Here is an 18,984-nt window from a genome sequence, read left to right as displayed (position 1 = left end):
AGGAAAAAACTGAAACATTTGCTTACAATCTTTATTGAAGTCATACAAAAGTTGCCAAAGTGAAAAAATACACTATATACAAAACCATTCTCCTTGAGAGGAGAGGAGTGGTCCGGTCCACACTCAAGACCTATCATACTGTACTTTCAACTGTAGCCCCTGATTCCACTTGTGGCCTTTTCTCTGTCTGAAAGAGAGGAATGAATTTTGTTAAGAGACAGTATTATATGTTCCACATCAGTTAATTCATGCACCAGCTGGGAAAGTGTTAGTAGCTTGGAGAATTGCATTGACTGGTTACCTACGCTTCACCAGTAGTTACGGAAACCAAGCACAACTCTAAAATATATATGTAGACAGTTTCATAGCTTGAGTCCCCTTTGATTTTAAGTACAACAGACTTCTATTCCATTGCACACCAGGGCTTTAGGAGAAAGGAGAATCTTGTGTTTTAGCTCAGCTGTAATTTAATACACTGAACTCCAAGTTGCTGTCTCCCAAGTGGGTAATGCTACAGGGCCAGTTTACTTTCCAAATGACTAAGGGCCAGACATCTTGTGTGTAACATGCACTCCGCTGAACTGGGCAAATTCCCCAGCTCCTTCTATAGCAGCCTTAGGAAGGCAACCAGCAGGCAATAAAGCATTAGATCTACCAGGCATGAAAGATATGCCTGAACAGAGAAGGAAATATGCATGGCACAGACTCCTGACTCAACTGCCCACCTCCTCTTCCATTTTTTCTGCAACCTCATTTCCACTGGGGGCAGCATCACCACCACCATTGACAGCCGGTTCTGGTTTAGATTTCTTAGCTTCATTGTCTCCCTGTTGAGTCTCCTCCTCTGGTTTCCTCTGAAGACAAAATTGTTTAGTCTTCACTATGTACAAATTTAAGACTTAAGAAAATTAGTGTCTAGATGTCATTGTGCATTAACTACTCAACTCCTAGTTCCGAGGGGTCACACCAAATAGTCAGGAGTTAGGATTCAGTTGAAGCTTTAAGCTTTTGGTGTAAGAGTTCAGTTACAGTAAGAATTCTGATACTATCTTCATTTTTGCCATCCTTAATTATGATCTGGCAGGAAAGCATCCTAGTTCTAGATTAAATTTGTTTTTAGTACCCATGACATCTGATCTAAGCTTCAGAGCTGATGGCAGATGTTTCAAACTTGCTCTGAGAGATGGACTGAAAGATGCTGGTGTGACAAAATGCAGACAGCCATGGTGTGTCGTAACAGTACATACAGTAGGCAAATGAAAAGTACTGTGAAATTTGATTTAGATTAGGAAAATACTAATGAACACACATCAGTGTTAAAAAAAAAACAAAAAAAAAAACATTACAGCCAAACACTGGTTTCCCTTAAGGTTGCCCATATTTCATTACTCCAAGAAGTTAGATTTTACTAGTAGTAAGAATACTACACATTTAGACTGGCTTTGCTACTTTATTATTTAAGTCCAATGCTCCATTTCCACTTGGAAATAAGGGAACCCAACTCAGCCTGGTTGTTTGCCTTTATAATATCTATGGCCTGGCCTGCCCTGCTCCTTCATGCAGGGCCTCAGCATAGTGGAGCACTTATTTAAAGAGTGCCTGCAGGACCCACACAATTCAGCTTTGAAGTTAAACTAATGTGGATCAGGCGAGTGCTGTAAAGCATACAAGGAACCATCAAAAGCTACTCTCCAGGAAGACTGATTGGCTCCCAGACTGATTGGCTCCCAGTGGAAAGGAGTTTTATGCAGTATTTCTACTTTTTCAGAATTTGTTCTATGTGTAACAGTGATAGTTAAAGGCTTTGTTTAGCCAAGAAATCAAACGATACACAGTGCAAGCCAGTGGTAGTTTTGTAGTAGTTTGTCCAAATAGCTATATAGCTGGACACACCTTTTTTCTGACAAGATGAGAGATGTCTGTAACACACTGGGATGCTCCATCAGCTGGTTTTCTTACAGGAATCTATTACAAGATAGAGGTTGTAATGTAAGTGACATCAAACATTAAAACCTTCCAATTTAGTAGTATTTAAATGCCTGTCTGAACTCAGATTTAATTCACTTACTGTGGAAACAGAACAGCTTTCTTCACTCTGTGTAAAACTGGAGGTAGCTCCTCCAACCTAAAATGAAAGAAACCATAGTGATTAACAGAGTACTGGCTTTCAGTTGTATTTCTGAGCTCCCACAGCATGCTGGGACTTTACACTACAAATCCATGGTTCCTACTGTACCATGAAGTAAGTTATGGTTTAATAGGTGTGTTAAGTTTCTCTCTATGATGTGGCGTTTTATTATATCTGCATTAACCAATGCAATTCTGACTGTAAAATTATGAAGTACTTAATTTTCAGTTTTGGTTATTTTGTTTCTTCTACCAAGTACCCAACTTGTAGACATTTATACCAACCCAACAATTTAATATGTCACCGTGAGTGAGCAAACAGGTTGCCTATCAGTTAGATAAGCAGAACTTAATTGTTCCCCTGCTTACGAGGTACCTTAAAAAGGTCTTCAGTGTAGAAGTGCCTTCAGAAAGGCTGGCTACACTATACAACTATTCAGGATATATGCCACCATCAGATGCTGAACCAGATTTAAACCAAATTTAGGACTCTCAAACTAGGCTGTATCTTTGTACCCAGGAATCTCTGCAGGTCTAGTTTACTGACATCTGGCCAAAAACCCAAACCCTTGCCAAAGAGCATTGCCCTTATGGTTATTTAGTGCTAAACAAAACAGCCGACATGTGATGTCACGGTCTCCTCTAGCCCCTTTGTTGAGGGCCAGCTGATTGTCCAATAAGAGGTAGCTTTATCAAGAGAGAAAAGCAAAGTGGTGACATGATAGTCCAATGCTTTTCCCCCCTCAAAGGCAAAGGGAAGAGAGCCATATTTCATTCTGAGTGATTTAACAGCTTCTGGTCATGGGAAGCTAAGTCTTTTGCAGACAATCACTAATTCTAGACCAGTACGGCCAACCCTGCTGTTGTGGGCGCTTCTGCTCTCCTTCAGCTATACCATTAGTTAATGCCAACTTACTAGAAAAGTAATTAAGCTAAAAGCTAACCAGAGTTGCTTTCAAAGCCAGTTCAGCTACTCTTGCACTCTTTTGAGACTCCTTTGAATCCTCTATCTTTTCCTTAATTTCAGGAAGTAGTCCCTTTAATTCTTCGATCTCCTTCTCATCTTCGGTAGATCCTCCCTCTGCTTTCTTTATTCGTTCAGTCAGCATCACTAGAGGAATACAGGTTTAAGTTGTCAGCAGTTTATTAAACCAACAATGTAAAGGCAAGGGCACTTGAGCTACTCTGCCTTCATTAGAGACCATTCAGAGAACTGTGGAGAGTAGCGTGCTTCCATGTTACTAACCTCAGCTCAATCCAGCTTTCCTATGACAGTTAACCAGTTTGCTAGTTAAGTTTTAGCAAGTCTACTCACCCATTCTTTTGTCAATGACTTCTACTGATTTACTGAACTGCAGAATTGCTTCATCAAACTGGCTGTTGTAGTGATATGCCAGTGCCAGCTGGTAGTGTGACTCTGCTAGCAGGCGGTCATGGGCGTCGAGGTACTTCTGCTGTAAGGCAAGGCATGCCTGAAATTCTTCTATAGCTTGTGCATAGTTTTCTACAACAGAAAAGCCATAAACCTTTACAAATACAATAAGTATCAAGCAAACAAACAAAGTTACCAGACTCTCCCCCCATCTAATTTATTCCATAGACTGCTCTTAGATTCTGCATGAACTGAAAGCAGTTGCCTCACTGAGGGATGCTAACAATTAAAAGGACACTCAACTTGGTTAGTCAGTTTCATATAGTGTTACACTTCCCTGCCCAACCCTCTCCCCACATTTCGGCAGCGATTTAGACAGTTACTTTAAAAGTGCATTTCCTCTTTCCTACACAAGCATGGAAAGAAGACTATACAAGTAAACCAGGGAAAGTGTGACAAACGCAGACTAGGTATTTGTGTTTAGTTGTTTACTCTAAATTATATCACTCTGATTTTAACCTTCCATTGATAGACTATTGGCCAATAAGAGTGCACCTTTTAACATTAAGAAATAAAGCTGCTCAAGGATAATTCCACCCTCAAATGGCAATTCCCCCAGTGATATTACCGAGGTGGCCTATGTACAACCTTAGTTTTGCAGTCCTAACCCACAGAACCTTCCCAGATGAATTCAGTCTGAAACCACTTACTAGCCAAACAGACAAAGGGCAAAGATGATAAAGAACTACATTGTTTTAAGGGGAGAGGCAGACTTCAAGCTGAGGCAAAAGTCTCAGGATTAAGCAACTGCATTCTCTACCACCAAGAAGCCAACTTGAGGGTTTTGGGGAGTCTGCCCATTTCTAGAACCCAACATGTTCTCAATTTGTATTTTCCCATCTCATTCTGACAGCGGTTTGGTGTGTTTGCCTTCTGGCCTAGTACTGAAGGTGAAAAAGTTCTCCATATCCTAGAGTTGCTGGAGCCACATTCGAGATCAGCTATTGTGTACAAGCCTATTTCCAAGCCACTGCTATTTCTATTCCAGAAATGAAAGCAAGTTGAGGCTCAACATGGCCTTCCCCCACTTTGCTCAAGAATTTAGTAGGCAGGTAATTGGCTTATTCCCAGATCTGTCCCAAGACTATTCAAACTTGTGGGCATTTCCCCCCCATGTGGTCTGAAGTTTATCTGATCTCTCCAGCAATCTGAATCACCTCTGACCATTTTAAATAAGTATGTGGTGGGTGAGATAGGGTGAAAGTTAGCAAGAAGTTAAGCCAGTTTAATACTACAGCACTTTATGTACAATCAGATTTCAGATAGACAATTTACCGGATTCAACGCTAACTTCTCCTAGTTTCAGGTGAGCCTGAGCAGCGTGGAGCTGAGCTTCTTTTGTTTCCTGTCTAAATCAAGAAAACTTTAGTTAGTTTGCTATAAAAACCCTGATCAGAGGCTTCTACCTCTTTATCTAGTGTACCTCTATTATGCCAACTCCCCAGTGGTTTCCTGTAAGTTCCTTTATTTATTTTTTTAAATAAAGACTCAGATCAAGTTTTACCTTTTATAGATTACTTTTGCCAACTCCAGCATATCCCAGGCCAGCTCCAGATTTCCAACTTCATCCTCTTCACTTTCCTGAAAAGACTAGAATTATATTCTAATTTTATTTTAAAAATGAAGACTTGTCTCAGTGAAGCAATGTGCAACAATGTAGCAAAGGTCCTCATCAGGAATTTAAGGTTTAAAGCCACAGTAAGTTGTTTCGTTTGTCACTGCAGCTAGAGACGGTCCCAAGCTGATGCAGTACTCTATTTTCAAGTTAGTTGAGACTCAAGGTGAGTTCTTGATCTTAGTTTCTGTTTAAGACTACATCTCCAGTTTATTTACAGTCATTTGAATACTACTGAAAACCTCTGCCAACATTACCTTGGAACTCTGTTTAATTTTAAGATACTATTAAGTAAGAGGACGAGGAATTAGAAGATAAAGGAGCTAAAGCGAAACCTCAATAAGGTTGTTAAAGCAAGGTAATCCATTAGACGCAAATGGCAATACCAACACAACCGGGTAAAGAAATTCTATTTAAAGCAGTTGTGCAGTGGCCTGCTAAAATATGGTGTATATTAAACCAGATGATCTCAACCTTTTTGGGTCAGGACCCATTTGTGAACCCTGATGACCTGTCATAACCCAGAGACACCACTACCACATCCTAAGATGCCCCCAGACTCTATACTGGCCCTACCTCCCCACAGGGGTTCATCTGTCAGGGGGCTCAGTGCTAAAATTCCAGATGCTCTGGCCAGATGCGAACTGGCAAAAACCCCCACCAATGAGTAAAGAAAACCAAGACATCTCTGCCATAACACAGCTCCCACATGGCCCATGAGGGGCAGAGATCAGAGGGCCTAGGGGTTCAGTGAAGGAGTTAGTGGGTCTGGAGAAGGAACCAGAGGGCAGAGGTGTGGTGAGCCAATAACTCTCCAAAAAGAAGTGCACACATACACACCCCCATGGGCAGACGGTATTACTGGTGAACATGACACCAACCATTCCCTCTCAACTTGTGTCCTGTGGGACTGATTGGGCTCTGCTCCCCACTCTAGGCAGTCACAACTTTGCTCACGTTTGGTCCAACCTTGTCACTGTGACAGAGGGGCCAAACTTGAGTGATGCTGGAACCCAGCGCACCAGACCACAACACCTAGCGTGGAGAGCTGAGCCCAGCCAGTTCTGTGACACGGACACATTCTGCTGACCCAATTTTTGCGTTTCAACCCATGGGCTGAGAAACCCCATGTTATGCCCTGACTTAAAGGACTTGCTTAGGTGTGCTGAATTGCTACAGCACCATAGTTAAAATTCAGAATGATGCAATCCCTGCACTGATACGCAGGAGAGCCACACAGTCCCCATGAGCTAGTGATTATGCATATCCCTGTGCTGACTGGCTGCAACTGCCCCAAAGAGGCTCATCCATGAGCTGCCAGAACTACTTCCTTCCTTCCCAACCCTGTCAAATCCACCTTACCCTAAATCATTGAGGTGTGGAAGTAAAGAGGGGGAATATACTCCTAACAGATTAGTGGAGAATCAGATGGGTGTTACAAGCGGTGTATTGCGAACGGTGATGCTGAAGTATAGTCATTGAGAGACTACTGCAGTCTGGTACAATCTGTATCTGCACTGGCTGCCAGAGTGCAGTTATTGGTCCAGAGAAAATGTGTAACAGCACCACCACCACTTCGCAAAGGTATTAGTCAGGCAAGGACCAAGAAGGCAAAGTGTAATACCATCATCTTGGGGGCATTAGTTCACAAGTGACAATAATTTGAACCCAAGACTACTAGAAATATGCCTATTGTAATATTTTCACTGTGAAGTGTCTGCAAAGGTGTCAGGATTACCAGAATATGAGGAGGACCCAAAGTAAGGAACAGAACACTTCGGTGCCTGGATCTAACCAATGCCATTCAGCCATAAGCATTAGTTCTCAGTTAATGTGGAAGACACAACATCAATCTAAGTCAAAAAAGCTCACCTTATCTTCAACGGTTGAGTCATTTTCTTTATCATCTTCAGTTTTGTCATTTTCTTTATCTTCCTCATCTGATCCTTCTGTTTCTGCAAGGAAAGTTTGTGGAGGAGAATGAGGATATTTGCTATACATAGTTAGACTTTTTTTTTTTTTAAATTAAAGTAAGCATCTTCCTCCGTCTCACAGTGATTATGATGTGCAACTTTAGAACACTCGAAGTGACACTGCAGCCTTTGCACTACCCACCTTGCTAAAAACATTAGTTACTGTAGTTCTACAGCAGCAGTTTAACATTAAAATTTTCTGACTTAGTACTGCCTAGAATGGAAGTTTATTTAGGGGTAAATTTGGACATATTCCCTGGGAGCTCCCAGTGAAGTCAATGGAGTTGTAAACAGACACCCAGTGAGTGGTATGTCATCCTACAAGTCACAAATGTTTTCGGCAAGATAGTATTTCTGATCCCATGTGTGGTAGCGGTGTCTAAAACTCAAATGCAAACTGCTTATGATTTCAGACAACTAGAAGATTTTTATCAGGCAACTTGCTATTTTGCAGTACCAGTTCAGCTTGTGAATTTATGGGGCAGCAAAGTGCTCTAAACGTAGAGTTACATAATTAATCCTAGCAATGGGAAGCCAGGGGAAAGAGAGTGGGAGGGGGAAGGGGAGTGGATGGCGGCCAGCATTTACTTTTGGGCACAAGCTATCTGATACATAAGGAAAGTGGATGGGAAACCTTGCTATACACAATTAGTATCCTATACAAGCTCGGCAATCTACTATACACCTCTACCCCCATATAACACGACCCGATATAAGACGAACGAATTTGGATACAACACGGTAAAGCGGTGCTGGGGAGGGCGGGGGGAGAGGGTGGAAATGGACTGCGCACTCTGGTGGATCAAAGCAAGTTCGATATAACGCGGTTTCATCAATAACCTGGTAAGATTTTTTGGCTCCTGAGGACAGCGTTATATAGGGGTAGAGGTGTATATCTGGAAAAAGAAGGCTCTTATGTTCGGAAGCTGAAACAGGCTTGTGAGCTGGTCAAATTTTACTTTTCTTGAGGAAGCCAGTTACTTTTGACAAAAAGAACATGGGTGTGGGAGGTCAACTGTGGTAACAGCCATATTGGCAATGGCGTACCTGCTACAAAGGCAGACCAAGTTTCTATGTAAGAGACATAATTGATTAGAGTGAGAATAAAGATGCTAGATGCTTAGCTTCCTAATAAGACACTTTTAGATAATGTACCTCTGTAAACGTGACTAAAACTTGAGGCTGGAGGAGAAGACATTTATTAGACCACGATGTGGTTGTCAAATAAGCACTCCCAAAGTTAGTAAATGGATGTCAGTGTGCTTTTTTTCTTATCTGGGAAATAAAAGTTAAGAACTATTTTTCTTGTGGGTACAGACTGAGTTTGAGGCAAGAGAAAGAATACAAGGGTCTATCTGCACAGTATATGGTAACTGAAGATACTTTAGAGCAGTGGTTCTCAACCAGGGGTACGCATGACCTCTGCATACCCCCAGGGGTAATGGGTACATCTTGATATTTGCCTAGTTTTATGACAGGCAACATAAAAAGCTTTAGCGAAGTCAGTACAAACTAAAATTGCATACAGACTATGACTTGTTTATACTGCTCTATATGCTATACATTAAAATGTAAGTATAATATTTATATTCAGATCAGACTGCAGAAAGGCATACAATAGTCTGGAAGGGTTGAGAGCCACTGCTTTACAGTGTAGCTATATTACATCCTTTGTGACTGGTACAGACAGTTCCACTGTGATGTTCGACATGAGAGATGCCTTTAATATTGTCCAGCGATTGCTAAGGACATTAAGAAACTGCACGGATATTTGGTCACTATTAAGTAAAGCTGCGAATAGTTCAACTGGCACAAGCATGCAGTCATTCTGATTGATTGTCGGAATATCAAGATACCATGTGATGATTTGTAGCCTCTTCAAGTGTATGTTATTTTGGAAAGCATATGGAGTTTGTTTTCTGGTTTGTTAGAATAGTTAAGCAGCTAAATGAAGCAGGGAAGCAGAATGACATGAAAAGCTACATAGGAAGAAGCTTGTACTAGCTAGCACCTATTTACAATGGAATTTTAAAGCCTATCAGATATTAAATTTAAGTTTCACAATGAAGTTCATTCTTCAGTCACTGAGATTCCACAGAAGAGTTCCAATTCTCATAACAAGGAGATTTCTATTTTATGTATCAATTCAGTGGATTCTACTTTACTGCCCCATGGTCTAGAATTGGAGATTAGGACCAGAGGCAATTTGTGGTTCAAATTATTTGAAGGTTAGTGCAATAAACCCAGATACATGCAAGTGGACATCCATTCAGTATTCTCTACCAGCCTAGTTATTGCTTTCCAAACATTACCACTGAAGCTAGCCACAGCCCCCAAAATGATAGCCACATAAAGATTTTGCTTTGCAGTTAGTTAAGCATTAGACGGAAACTAAAACTATTCATTGCTCCTTGAAACTTAACTGAAGCCAGTTACTTGGAGGACTTTATACCCAAGTGCCTCTTGTTTGAGACCTTCCATTAGTCTATGGCAAACAGAAAATTCTGAATGGAAAAGTAACTTTTACCCCTGGTTAGCAAGTCAAATCCATCAAGTAATCCACCCACAAGTACTTCTCCTATCCCTGTTACCTTCACCCTCTTCCATCAGGTCATCTTTCTCCTCTTCTTTTTCTACCTTAGCACCATCTCCCTCTTCCATCAGATGATCTCTTTCTTTTTCTACCTTAACAGCTACTTCAACTTTTTCTTCAGTTTGCATTTCAGTAGCTGACTCTTTGCCCTCTGCAGATGTAGTGGCATTTCCATCTGCAAACAGTGTTTCTTTTGAGGCCAGTGCCTCTTCTGACTTGTTTAGCTTCTCTTCAGTGGCTTCTGCCACTGCCTTCTCTTCCTCAGCTACCTCTACCTGCTCTTCTGTGGCTTCTGCTACGGCCTTCTCTTCCACAGCTGTATCTATTGTGGCTTCTGCCACTGCCTTCTCTTCCACAGCTGTATCTATTGTGGCTTCTGCCACTGCCTTCTCTTCCACAGCTGCCTTTAATTGCTCTTCCGTGGCTTCTGCCTTCTTTTCTGTAGCTGCCTCAACTTGCTTTTCTGCTGCTTCCTCCTCTACCCTCTCTTCCGTGGCTTCTGCCACTGCCTTCTTTTCCACAGCTGCCTCAGCTTGCTTTTCTGCTGCTTCTGTCACCTGCTCTTCTGCCAATGCCTCCTTTTCCACAGCCACCTCTGCCTGCTCTCCTATAGCTTCTGCCACTTGTTCTTCTGACACTGTCTTCTGCATATCTGCCTCTACCTGCTCTTCTACCTTCTCTTCAAGCTTTGTCTCTATGTCAGCAATTGCTGCTTCTTCTTTTGTTTTTCCTCCCATCTCCACATTCTCTCCTCCTGTTTCCTTCCCAGCTTCACTCAGTACTGGAGACTCTTCTGCAGATTTTTTGGATTCTTCCTTTTCCCCCATGGCGTTATATACCTGCTCTCTCAACTCCTCCCTTGCTTCTTCTACATAGTTAAGGAAGATGAAGCATAAACATTTCTTCGAGTTTAGTGATAAAAGCATTAATGGAAATTGAAAATACCACCCTCAGACCCTCCAATGTGTGTGTATAGCACATGTTCCTAAACTTGATTCTTTTTTAAAATCTAAAGAAGCTGGGTCCCAAGCAACGAACTCTGGGAGATACTACAGTCTTGTAAATGACCACTCAAGCAATATACAGTTTTATGCAGTAGCATTTTTAGTCACAGCTGAGCAAGAGATGCCAAGTTAAATCCATTTGTCTAGATGGATAAAAACCTCCTCGTGCAATAATCCTCTGCAATGTACTATAGAATGAAAACTGCCCTTGAACTTTTACAGAGAGGACAGTTTGGTGAGTCAGACACAAAATAAATTCTCCCCTTATGACCAACTTAAATGAATGACACCACATGCCACTGTACTGCTGCAAGTGCACAAAGCAGTCCTAGCTGGCTGAAAGCTTAGAACAGGAAAGGAAGTTTGAGTGTAATGCTTCACAATTGACAAATTTTGTGACCCCTTGACTCAAAACTAGTGTGAAAGAAGAGTTTCTTGCAAAATAAAAAAAAAATCTTTTAGCTAGGTTTGGGAAATTTATAGAACAAGACTCTTCCACCTGCTAAAAGTTTTGGTACAAAGTTTCAGATCATCTAGGACAGCAAAGTAAAGAATCCAGGTCCGATATTTACACAAGGCAATACAGCTTGGCATCTCTATGGCATGTTAGACAGTTCTACATACCATCTATATTATCAGCATTTTCTACCATTGAGTCGTCATCTGCTTTTTCTCCTTCCTCCTCTTCCACTTGCACTCCTTCCAAGGCATTTCCCAACACACCATTCTCCATTCTAGAAAAATAGAAGCAAGTCAGCAGCACAGAAGCACCAAGGAATACATTTTGTGCACGAAGGAACATAGCATTTGACTGCTCTACCTAGCACCTCTCCCACCTACAGCCAGGATGGGTAAGGAATGGTGTCCCTAGCCTCTGTTTGTCAGAGGATGGAGATGGATGGCAGGAGAGAGATCACTTGATCATTGCCTGTTAGGTTCACTCGCTCTGGGGCACCTGGCATTGGCCACTGTCGGTAGACAGGATACTGGGCTAGATGGACCTTTGGTCTGACCCGGTACGGCCGTTCTTATGTTATATTCTTATTCTACTGTACCCCTGTTCTAGACTGCAAAAGCCTCTTATTCCAGGCTAGACTCTTGATTTCAGTAGATCTTGAGCATCGTGCCATACTTGTGTGGCAAGAGAACATGGTGATGATGCTCTAAAAATATTTAGGATAGATGGACTGGTGCCCAGTGACTCCAGTTAGACTTTTGCTAGTGATCTAGGTAAGAACAGTTCCCTTTTGCCTGGCCCGTCCTACAGATTATATTTCTCCTATTTTTCCTTGAGTTCAAGCGTTCTATCAATAACCTACTCCCTTATTCTAATGCCCATTCCCCACCTGTAAGGTACAGCTACCTCCTTTAAATTTTTATTTTTAAGAGAAGCAATTACATTTAACTGGTGTTTCATCCAAAAGGCTCCAAACTAAAATTTTCAGTTGCTACTATCAAAGTACTCCCCCATTTGTATCCCCTTTATAAAGAAATTAAAATACCATCTTAAGACGTCAAAATCCAGGAAGGAGGTATACTATGTATTCAGAGGACTGACAAGCCAACTAGAGCGTCTTTGTTAGTATACCTTGCTAACTCCAGGAGAGATTTTCCATAGTAAAAAAAAGCTTCTGCACATTGATCTGCTGTCTCACCATACTTTTTACCCCTATAAAGTAAGAAAGAAGTTAATACAGCTTATTTGCACTATGTTTTGAAATAGCTTTACATTGCCAGATATGCAACATTTAAATCTTTTCTGGGTGGGAAAGTCAATTTCCAAGCTGTTACCTCCCACACGACCTCCACCCTTAGGCAAATGGCAGTTCTCTCCCTTCTGATAACTGGAATGGTTTTTACTGAAAGTTCTGGTTGTAGTGGGTTTTCAAGACCGTCTTCTGTTCTAAATGCTCTTTTCTTCTAGAGGCTAAGCAATTTGTCTCTGCTTTGCTTGCAATTTATAGATTATGTTTCTCTAGTGGTTAGACTAAGGAGATTTGCATTGCAGAACATTTCTTATTTTGCAATGTATGGGCTGGTTTGGTTTCTTGGTATGTTGATTTCTGAGGCATTGTAGGTCACTACTCCAATAGTTAAGTGTCTAAGCAGCACAAATAATGCATTATTTCAAAAGAAATCTACACAGACATGGTACAATCCTCAGTTTTCCAAGTAATTATATTCAGATACTTGCAAACTGCCTATAAACACAGCTTATCTAGGCCTGAGTTAAGTATCTACATTTCAGCTTGATGTGCCCAAAATGAGAATCCAAGTGTGTTCAGTTACTTACAATACACTAGCAGCTTCCTGGAATGCATTAACAGCTGCTGGAATATTTCCCAATACCAAGTGTTTCTGTCCTAAGCCCAGTAGTTTCTTGGCTTCTCCATCCACATCCATACTGTAAAGTTATAGAACACAAGCTGGGTTAGTCGCTGTACAGTTGTGAGAACATCTCTATGTGTACAAACCGGAGGAATGTTTGTAGCCCCCTTCTGTTCAGTCACACGCTTCTGTTTCCCAGAATCTTTAAATCCAGCCTTCAAACTCTTCCCACCAAGAGTCAAACATCAACCAGCAATGTGTATAGAAGTGCTAAATAGTGAGCCCCCACCACGATTATTCAGTTACTGCTGGAGAACTTTCATGTGCACCAGCACTAAGGGGACAAAGATTTTTCCATTTCTCACATTAGAATAAATTTAACCCTTAACTGCAAGCAGATCCCAGAAGCAGATCAAAGAAAGACTGCTTAATGCAATAGCCAACTTTCAGTCTTCCGCTAAGTCAAAGGCTTATATACAACACTCCAATATGAGAAGAGTTGTTTACATTGAAAATGTGACAGAAAACCGTATGAAGTCCTGCAGGATGAAGGGGACAGTTCATGAAGACACGAAGCTCACCTGCATAAGAGTGGAACGTTGGCCTATTATCGCCCATTAAAAAAAACCCACACATTTGTCACGCAGCCATGCCTAGAGCAAACTTTTGTGAAAGGCTGTTAATACAGTGTTTCTGTGGAATAAGGACTTAACCGGTGTTAGCCCAGAAAGGGGGAAAATAGAAGAGTATTCCTAAACTGTGGTTTCTTGTACGGCAACATGAGACATCTATAACCTTTAATATCTAGAGTTAAGCATGTCAGATTTAAATACTAATTTGAAATAAGATCCACTATTATCCTTTTTTTTTTTTTTGTTTGCCAACCTTAGCCTGCTAACTCAAATCCCTTACCTATCAGTTTTGTCTGCAGAAGTGGAGGGAGCAGCCAATTCCTCTTCCATTCTACAACTGAAGATTCAACAAGCAATTAGAATGGATTTGCAGTGTTGTACATGGTGTTACCAAATGGTGACAAAGTGACTAGAAGTTCACATTTCCAGAATCAGTAATATGAGAAATCTAGTGCACAATTTCAGACTTCTGACTTTCCAGAATAGGTATCTGCAAGCTTGTTTACACTGTGGACCATACTGTAATTATAGCAGATCAAAAATTTATGTAGAAAATTAACTTATCAATAACCAACACTTCAGTTTTCCCCTCCCAAACAAAAATTGCTGATTTTCTAATAAGAAAGTAAGTAAGGAGAACCAGACCCTTTTCACATAAGTTTTTCTTTAGTTAAAAACCCAATTTTCTGTCGAAAGAAGTTGACAAAGATTTTGATCAGCCCTAATTTTAAGACGAGGTAGTCTTGGACTACTGGCTAGCTCAACCATTCATGAACACCTCCAATCCCACTCAGAATCAACTGCATAACACCCATGTCAACCACAGCAACTGCTTACACGGGAAATAATGAATACATTTTACCTATCTTAAGGCAGCTTTGTAGCTGGAAATAGGAAGCCAGCATCATACATGTAGCTAGCTCTAGCCCACAGGACCACTATTCTGGAGTTTAGGAAACATCTCATCTAGTGCTTTAAAAAAAAAAAAGCCACTAAGTTTTCCCGTGCTTCTTCTTAGAGTGCACTCAAGTACCATTCTCACTTTGAAAGTTCACTTCCCCTCCCAAACTACATCAAGTGTAGCAGTATAGATTGTAAACAGATTTTTTTTAAAAGCGCTTTTCGCTTTAAATAATCTGAGGTTTTTGTCAGAAGAACTTAATGTGACAATGGCCCTTAAAAGAGGTCACAGTAGTTGAGGTAGCCAATGCAGCCTGTTTCCTACCTCTGGCTCAAAGATGGGATTACAAAATGTGCCCTTTACTATAAACCATCACCCAGCAGGACCACATGGAGCTGAGTCCTAATAGCCAGAGGAGCTACATTGGAGTATGTTTTAAGGAGAGGGTACAGCACTTGCTAAGTGGGTATTTGCTAACAAGGCATACTGCTTTGTATACACAATCCAGTTAGGCTCACAGCCTCTCTTTAGACCTGGCTGCATAATATTGCATCTGTTTACTTTTACCTACCTGCACAATTTAAAACCCAGGGTAGTTAAAGCAATTAGTGCCGTTTTGTGGTTTGACACTCACAGGGTTCAAACAAAGGAAGAGCATCTAAACAGAGTTGCATCAAAATAACCACTTTGGTTTTAGGAAACCAATTCAGATTACATACAAATTTGTATGTAGACAACTCATTCAGTGACACAGGATACTATCTAGGTACTTATACAGCTCTCATTGCCACAGTATCTCAGTTATTAATGGACTTTATCATCCCAACACAGAGATAAGGAAGTAGTACTCCAGGTAGGGAATGAAAACACAGAGCACATTCACTCGTACATAGTCAGTTGGGAAATTTGTAGGGGAGACGAGACTGACCTCAGCTCTCCGATGCCTCACCCACTAAACCAGCCTTCCTAACCCTTGCTGTACAAGTTAGGGAAGTTATTTTGTAGAGAACTACAGCCGTATCTGGGGCTGCACGTACAGAGATGTGTGTGTGGCCTATGGGTATGGTACCTACACCCCTGAACTCCAAATCCTACTCTGCCCCAGCCTTGGGTAAGCTTTTAAAGTCTGCCCTTCAGAACTCCTGACTTCAAGAAAAGGGATCCTAGGTACCCCATATAAAGGGGTATCTGAGACTCAGCCCATTGGTGTTCATCACTCATACAGCCCCCCATGCCCCCCTTCGCCTGGCTATGCCAAGCACGGAGGCACCTTCACAATGAGCAGGTCACAAAGCCAGGCTCCTATCAAAGCCAGGCCTGGCGCAGGAGTGGAAGCCATAGGGCCAGAGACCAAGCATCCCATAGCCAAGGCCAGTGCTACGTTTACACGATGTAGGTAGAGTGGGGCTTCCTATCCCACCTGTGTGAGGAGACAGCACCATCCCCGAGCAAGGGGAAATCAGCACCATGGCCCCCTCCCTCCAGCACTTTGGGGGGGGGGGGAGAAAAGAGAGTGTATGTGACACACACTGCAGGCACCTTCCCCCCCCTCAGATCTCAGGGTGGGTGGGGGGATGAGTAAACGCCTCCCCCAGCGCTTGGGGGGCTGGAGGGGTGACTGCTCCCCGCACCACACACCCTAGGCTCGGGGCGGGGTCTCGCTCCCTCAGAAGGCGCCGCCCCTCACGGAGACAATGGGCCCTTTTCCCGCCTTTCCCCTCTGCAGCCCCGCCCCCCGTTTGGCGCCAAATCCCAACGGTGGCCGCTCACAGGCAGCGGCCCGGGACACGTGACGCTGATAGCCCCGCCCCCCTCGGCGCGGCAGGTTTGCCTTGTCGGGCTTCTCTGCCCCCAACAAACATGGCGGAGCCGGGGCCGAGTCACGTGGGATCCCCCAGCGTTCCGAACGGGCCCCCGCCGGGGTCGGAGGAAGGGGCAGCACGACCCGCCAAGCGGGGAGCGCGGCGGGGCATCGGGCCGGAGCTCGGGTCTCCGAGCCCAGCCTTTCCCAGCCCCCCCCGTCACGCCTCGCCCCGGCGCCGCGGCCCTGCTGGTCTGGTCGGGTCGGGCCGCGCTACCGCCCCCCCCCAGCTCCCCCGCGCCCCCACCCGCGAAGCAGGGCCGCCGCGCCCAGCCCCTGCCGCGGTACCTAGGCGCGGGGCCTGGCGCGAGCTCAGCACGGGCGGCAGCAGATTTCATGGAGTCTGACAGGGGCGACGACGGCAGAGTGCAGCCCCCGGCCCCTCCGGCTGCCTATATACCCTGAGGACACGCCCCGGACCCGCCTCGCGGCGCGCGCAAGCCCCGCGGACTGCTGCTCCCAGCGTCCTTCGCGGCCCTCGAGCGCGGCCCCCTCCGATCCCGGGGCTGCACGGCAATGCTGGGAAACGTAGTCCGCAAGGCGCGCCTCCGCGTGATCGACGCACGGCCTGCTGGGAAAGGTAGTCTAGAGACGGCCGCGCTGCTTGCTGGGAAATGTAGTTCCGCGGAGCCGCTGGCAACGCGAACCGCAGAGCATGCTGGGAAACGTAGTCGGAGGGGGGGGTACTCTGCAGGAGCTGGCCCGCTGTGGGGACGGAGGATGAAGAGAGAGGGGCTGCGGCCGCCGCCATCTTCCCCGCGGCCTCCAGCCTCGGAGTCCTTGCAGTGCACCGTGCAGGCCCAGGCCCTACGGAAAGCCTGCAGCCCAGGCCCCTGGCGCAGCCCACCCAGCCCTGCTCCTGGGCTCTGCCCTGTGCACTTTCCTCCAACACAACCCCTGTGGCGGGACTCGCGCCCACTCGGCCCAGCCCCTTTCACTGGCCCAGGCCCTCCCGCTGCAGGGGATCTGCTGCTGCCACTGTGTGCGCCCCAGGGCACTTCCCGGGAACATCTGCCTCTGATGGGCCCCACCGGCCGAGGGGGCACGTGCCAAGGCACTTCCCACGCTCCTTTAACGTGGAAGTGAGGGGTGCGCAGTTAAAACGTGCTCAAATAGATGAGTGGGTGCTACCCAGCCTAAGGGGGTGTTACCTCCACCCAGGGATAGCACCAGGAGTGGTGGGGGTGCCCTTTAGCTAAAGTGTACGACACCCCCTTTCCCAAGCTGAAGAGCCCTCCTGCTACCCCAGACCAATAATATTTTGCTCAACAGGCAACAACAGTCATAAAAAGTAAACAATGTTCTAAAACACATAAAGAATGGAGGTGAACATTAAAAAAATCCCATCATATAAATCAGAGGTGGGCAAACCACGGCCTGCAGGACCATCCTGCCCAGCCCTTGAGCTCCTGGCCAGGGAGGCTAACCCCCAGCCGTTCCCCTGCTGTCCCCCCTATGCTGCAGCCTAAGCTCGCCACACTGTCAGCGCTCTGGCCTGTGGCTCCTGCCAAGCAGTGTGGTGGTGTGGCTGGCTCTGGCCAGGCGACAGGGCTGCAAGCTCCTGCTGCTCGGAGCGGCATGGTAAGGGGCGGGGAGGATGGATAAGGAGCAGGGACTCCCAGGGAGAAGTCCAGGGACAGGGAGCGGTTGGATTGTGGGGAGGGGGGGTCAGGGGACTGGGGGGGTTGGATAAGCATGGGAGTCCCAGGGGGCAGGGGTGTGGATAGGGGTTGGGGCAGTCGGGACAGGGAGGGTTCGATAGGGGGTTGGGTCCCAGGAGGGGGCAGTCGGGACAAGGAGCAAGGTGGCTTGGATGGGTCAGAGATTCTGAGGGAGGCAGTCAGGGGACGGGAAGTGGGACGGGGTGGATAGGCTGTTGGGGGGACAGCTTTCCCTACCTAGCCCTCCATACAGTTTTGCAACTTCTGATGTGGCCCTTGGGCCAAAAAGTTTGCCCACCCCTGATATAAGTCAATGCTATACCTTTCCCTGAAATGCTGTGTCCAGTTCAGGTCATCCTATCTCAAAAGGGATAGCGCAGAAATAAGAGCCAGGCAACAGAAAGGGTTAGAGGCATTGACTTCTCTATAAGAAGACTAAGAGTGGAATGGTTGGGAGTTTTTAGGTGCAAGGAGACAATTAGAGGCAAAAGCATAGGTGCCTAAGAGGAGACATGATAGAAATGAGGAGCTGGACACACTCTTATCCTTTTGCATAATCCAAGAACAATTCCATTGAAGGGCAACAAATTTAAACCCAATACAAAGGGAAAAAATTAAACACAAACAATCCATAATTAATATGTGGAACTCAATGCCTCAAGGTATAATTTATGTCAACAATTTAGTACAATTCAAAAAAAGAACAGAGTTCACAGATATTTATCAGTCAATACAAGCCTTCCTGCTGCGGGGTATAAACTGTGGGTTAGGAAGAAAATTGGCTACAGGCTGCTTATTCCTTAGTTATCTAATATGGTGTTCCTTGCGTTTTCCAATGAAGTACCTGGTACTGGTTG

General features: G+C 44.5%; 1 protein-coding gene across 5 annotated transcripts; it reads right to left on the bottom strand.

Moving 5' to 3' along the window:
* Positions 1-3: 3 nt before the first annotated feature.
* LOC123375761 (nuclear autoantigenic sperm protein) lies at positions 4-16,904 on the bottom strand. Of its 5 annotated transcripts, none has more exons than XM_045026999.1 (15): positions 16,755-16,903; positions 13,985-14,041; positions 13,038-13,148; positions 12,333-12,413; positions 11,369-11,478; positions 9,739-10,608; positions 7,047-7,129; positions 5,064-5,149; positions 4,835-4,908; positions 3,443-3,631; positions 3,072-3,238; positions 2,069-2,125; positions 1,894-1,965; positions 726-854; positions 4-187 (listed from the first exon to the last, which is right to left on the bottom strand). In XM_045026999.1, exons 1-15 carry the CDS (start codon positions 16,802-16,804, stop codon positions 134-136), a joined length of 2,190 nt encoding a protein of 729 aa, XP_044882934.1. In that variant the 5' UTR covers positions 16,805-16,903; the 3' UTR covers positions 4-133. The 5 variants fall into 5 exon arrangements, with proteins under 5 accessions (XP_044882934.1, XP_044882935.1, XP_044882938.1 ...); XM_045027000.1 differs by having other exon boundaries at positions 5,064-5,140; XM_045027003.1 differs by lacking the exon at positions 726-854 and having other exon boundaries at positions 16,755-16,904.
* Positions 16,905-18,984: the final 2,080 nt, after the last annotated feature.

This window comes from Mauremys mutica, chromosome 8 (genome assembly GCF_020497125.1).
Source record: "Mauremys mutica isolate MM-2020 ecotype Southern chromosome 8, ASM2049712v1, whole genome shotgun sequence".
NCBI lineage: Eukaryota > Metazoa > Chordata > Testudines > Geoemydidae > Mauremys > Mauremys mutica.
The sequence above is the reverse complement of the archived record's forward strand: the minus strand, read 5'-3'. Positions and strand labels throughout refer to the sequence as shown.

What these genes read in the sequence shown, in the direction of transcription:
- LOC123375761 (XM_045026999.1), bottom strand. Translation starts at nt 16,804, where the DNA reads ATGAAATCTGCTGCCGCCCGTGCTGAGCTCGCGCCAGGCCCCGCGCCT. An exon ending in AAAGCTGTTCTGTTTCCACA is followed by an intron (nt 1,966 to 2,068) that starts GTAAGTGAATTA and finishes ATCTTGTAATAG; the next exon opens with ATTCCTGTAAGAAAACCAGC. An exon ending in CAGAAAAAATGGAAGAGGAG is followed by an intron (nt 188 to 725) that starts GTGGGCAGTTGA and finishes CCTCTCTTTCAG; the next exon opens with ACAGAGAAAAGGCCACAAGT.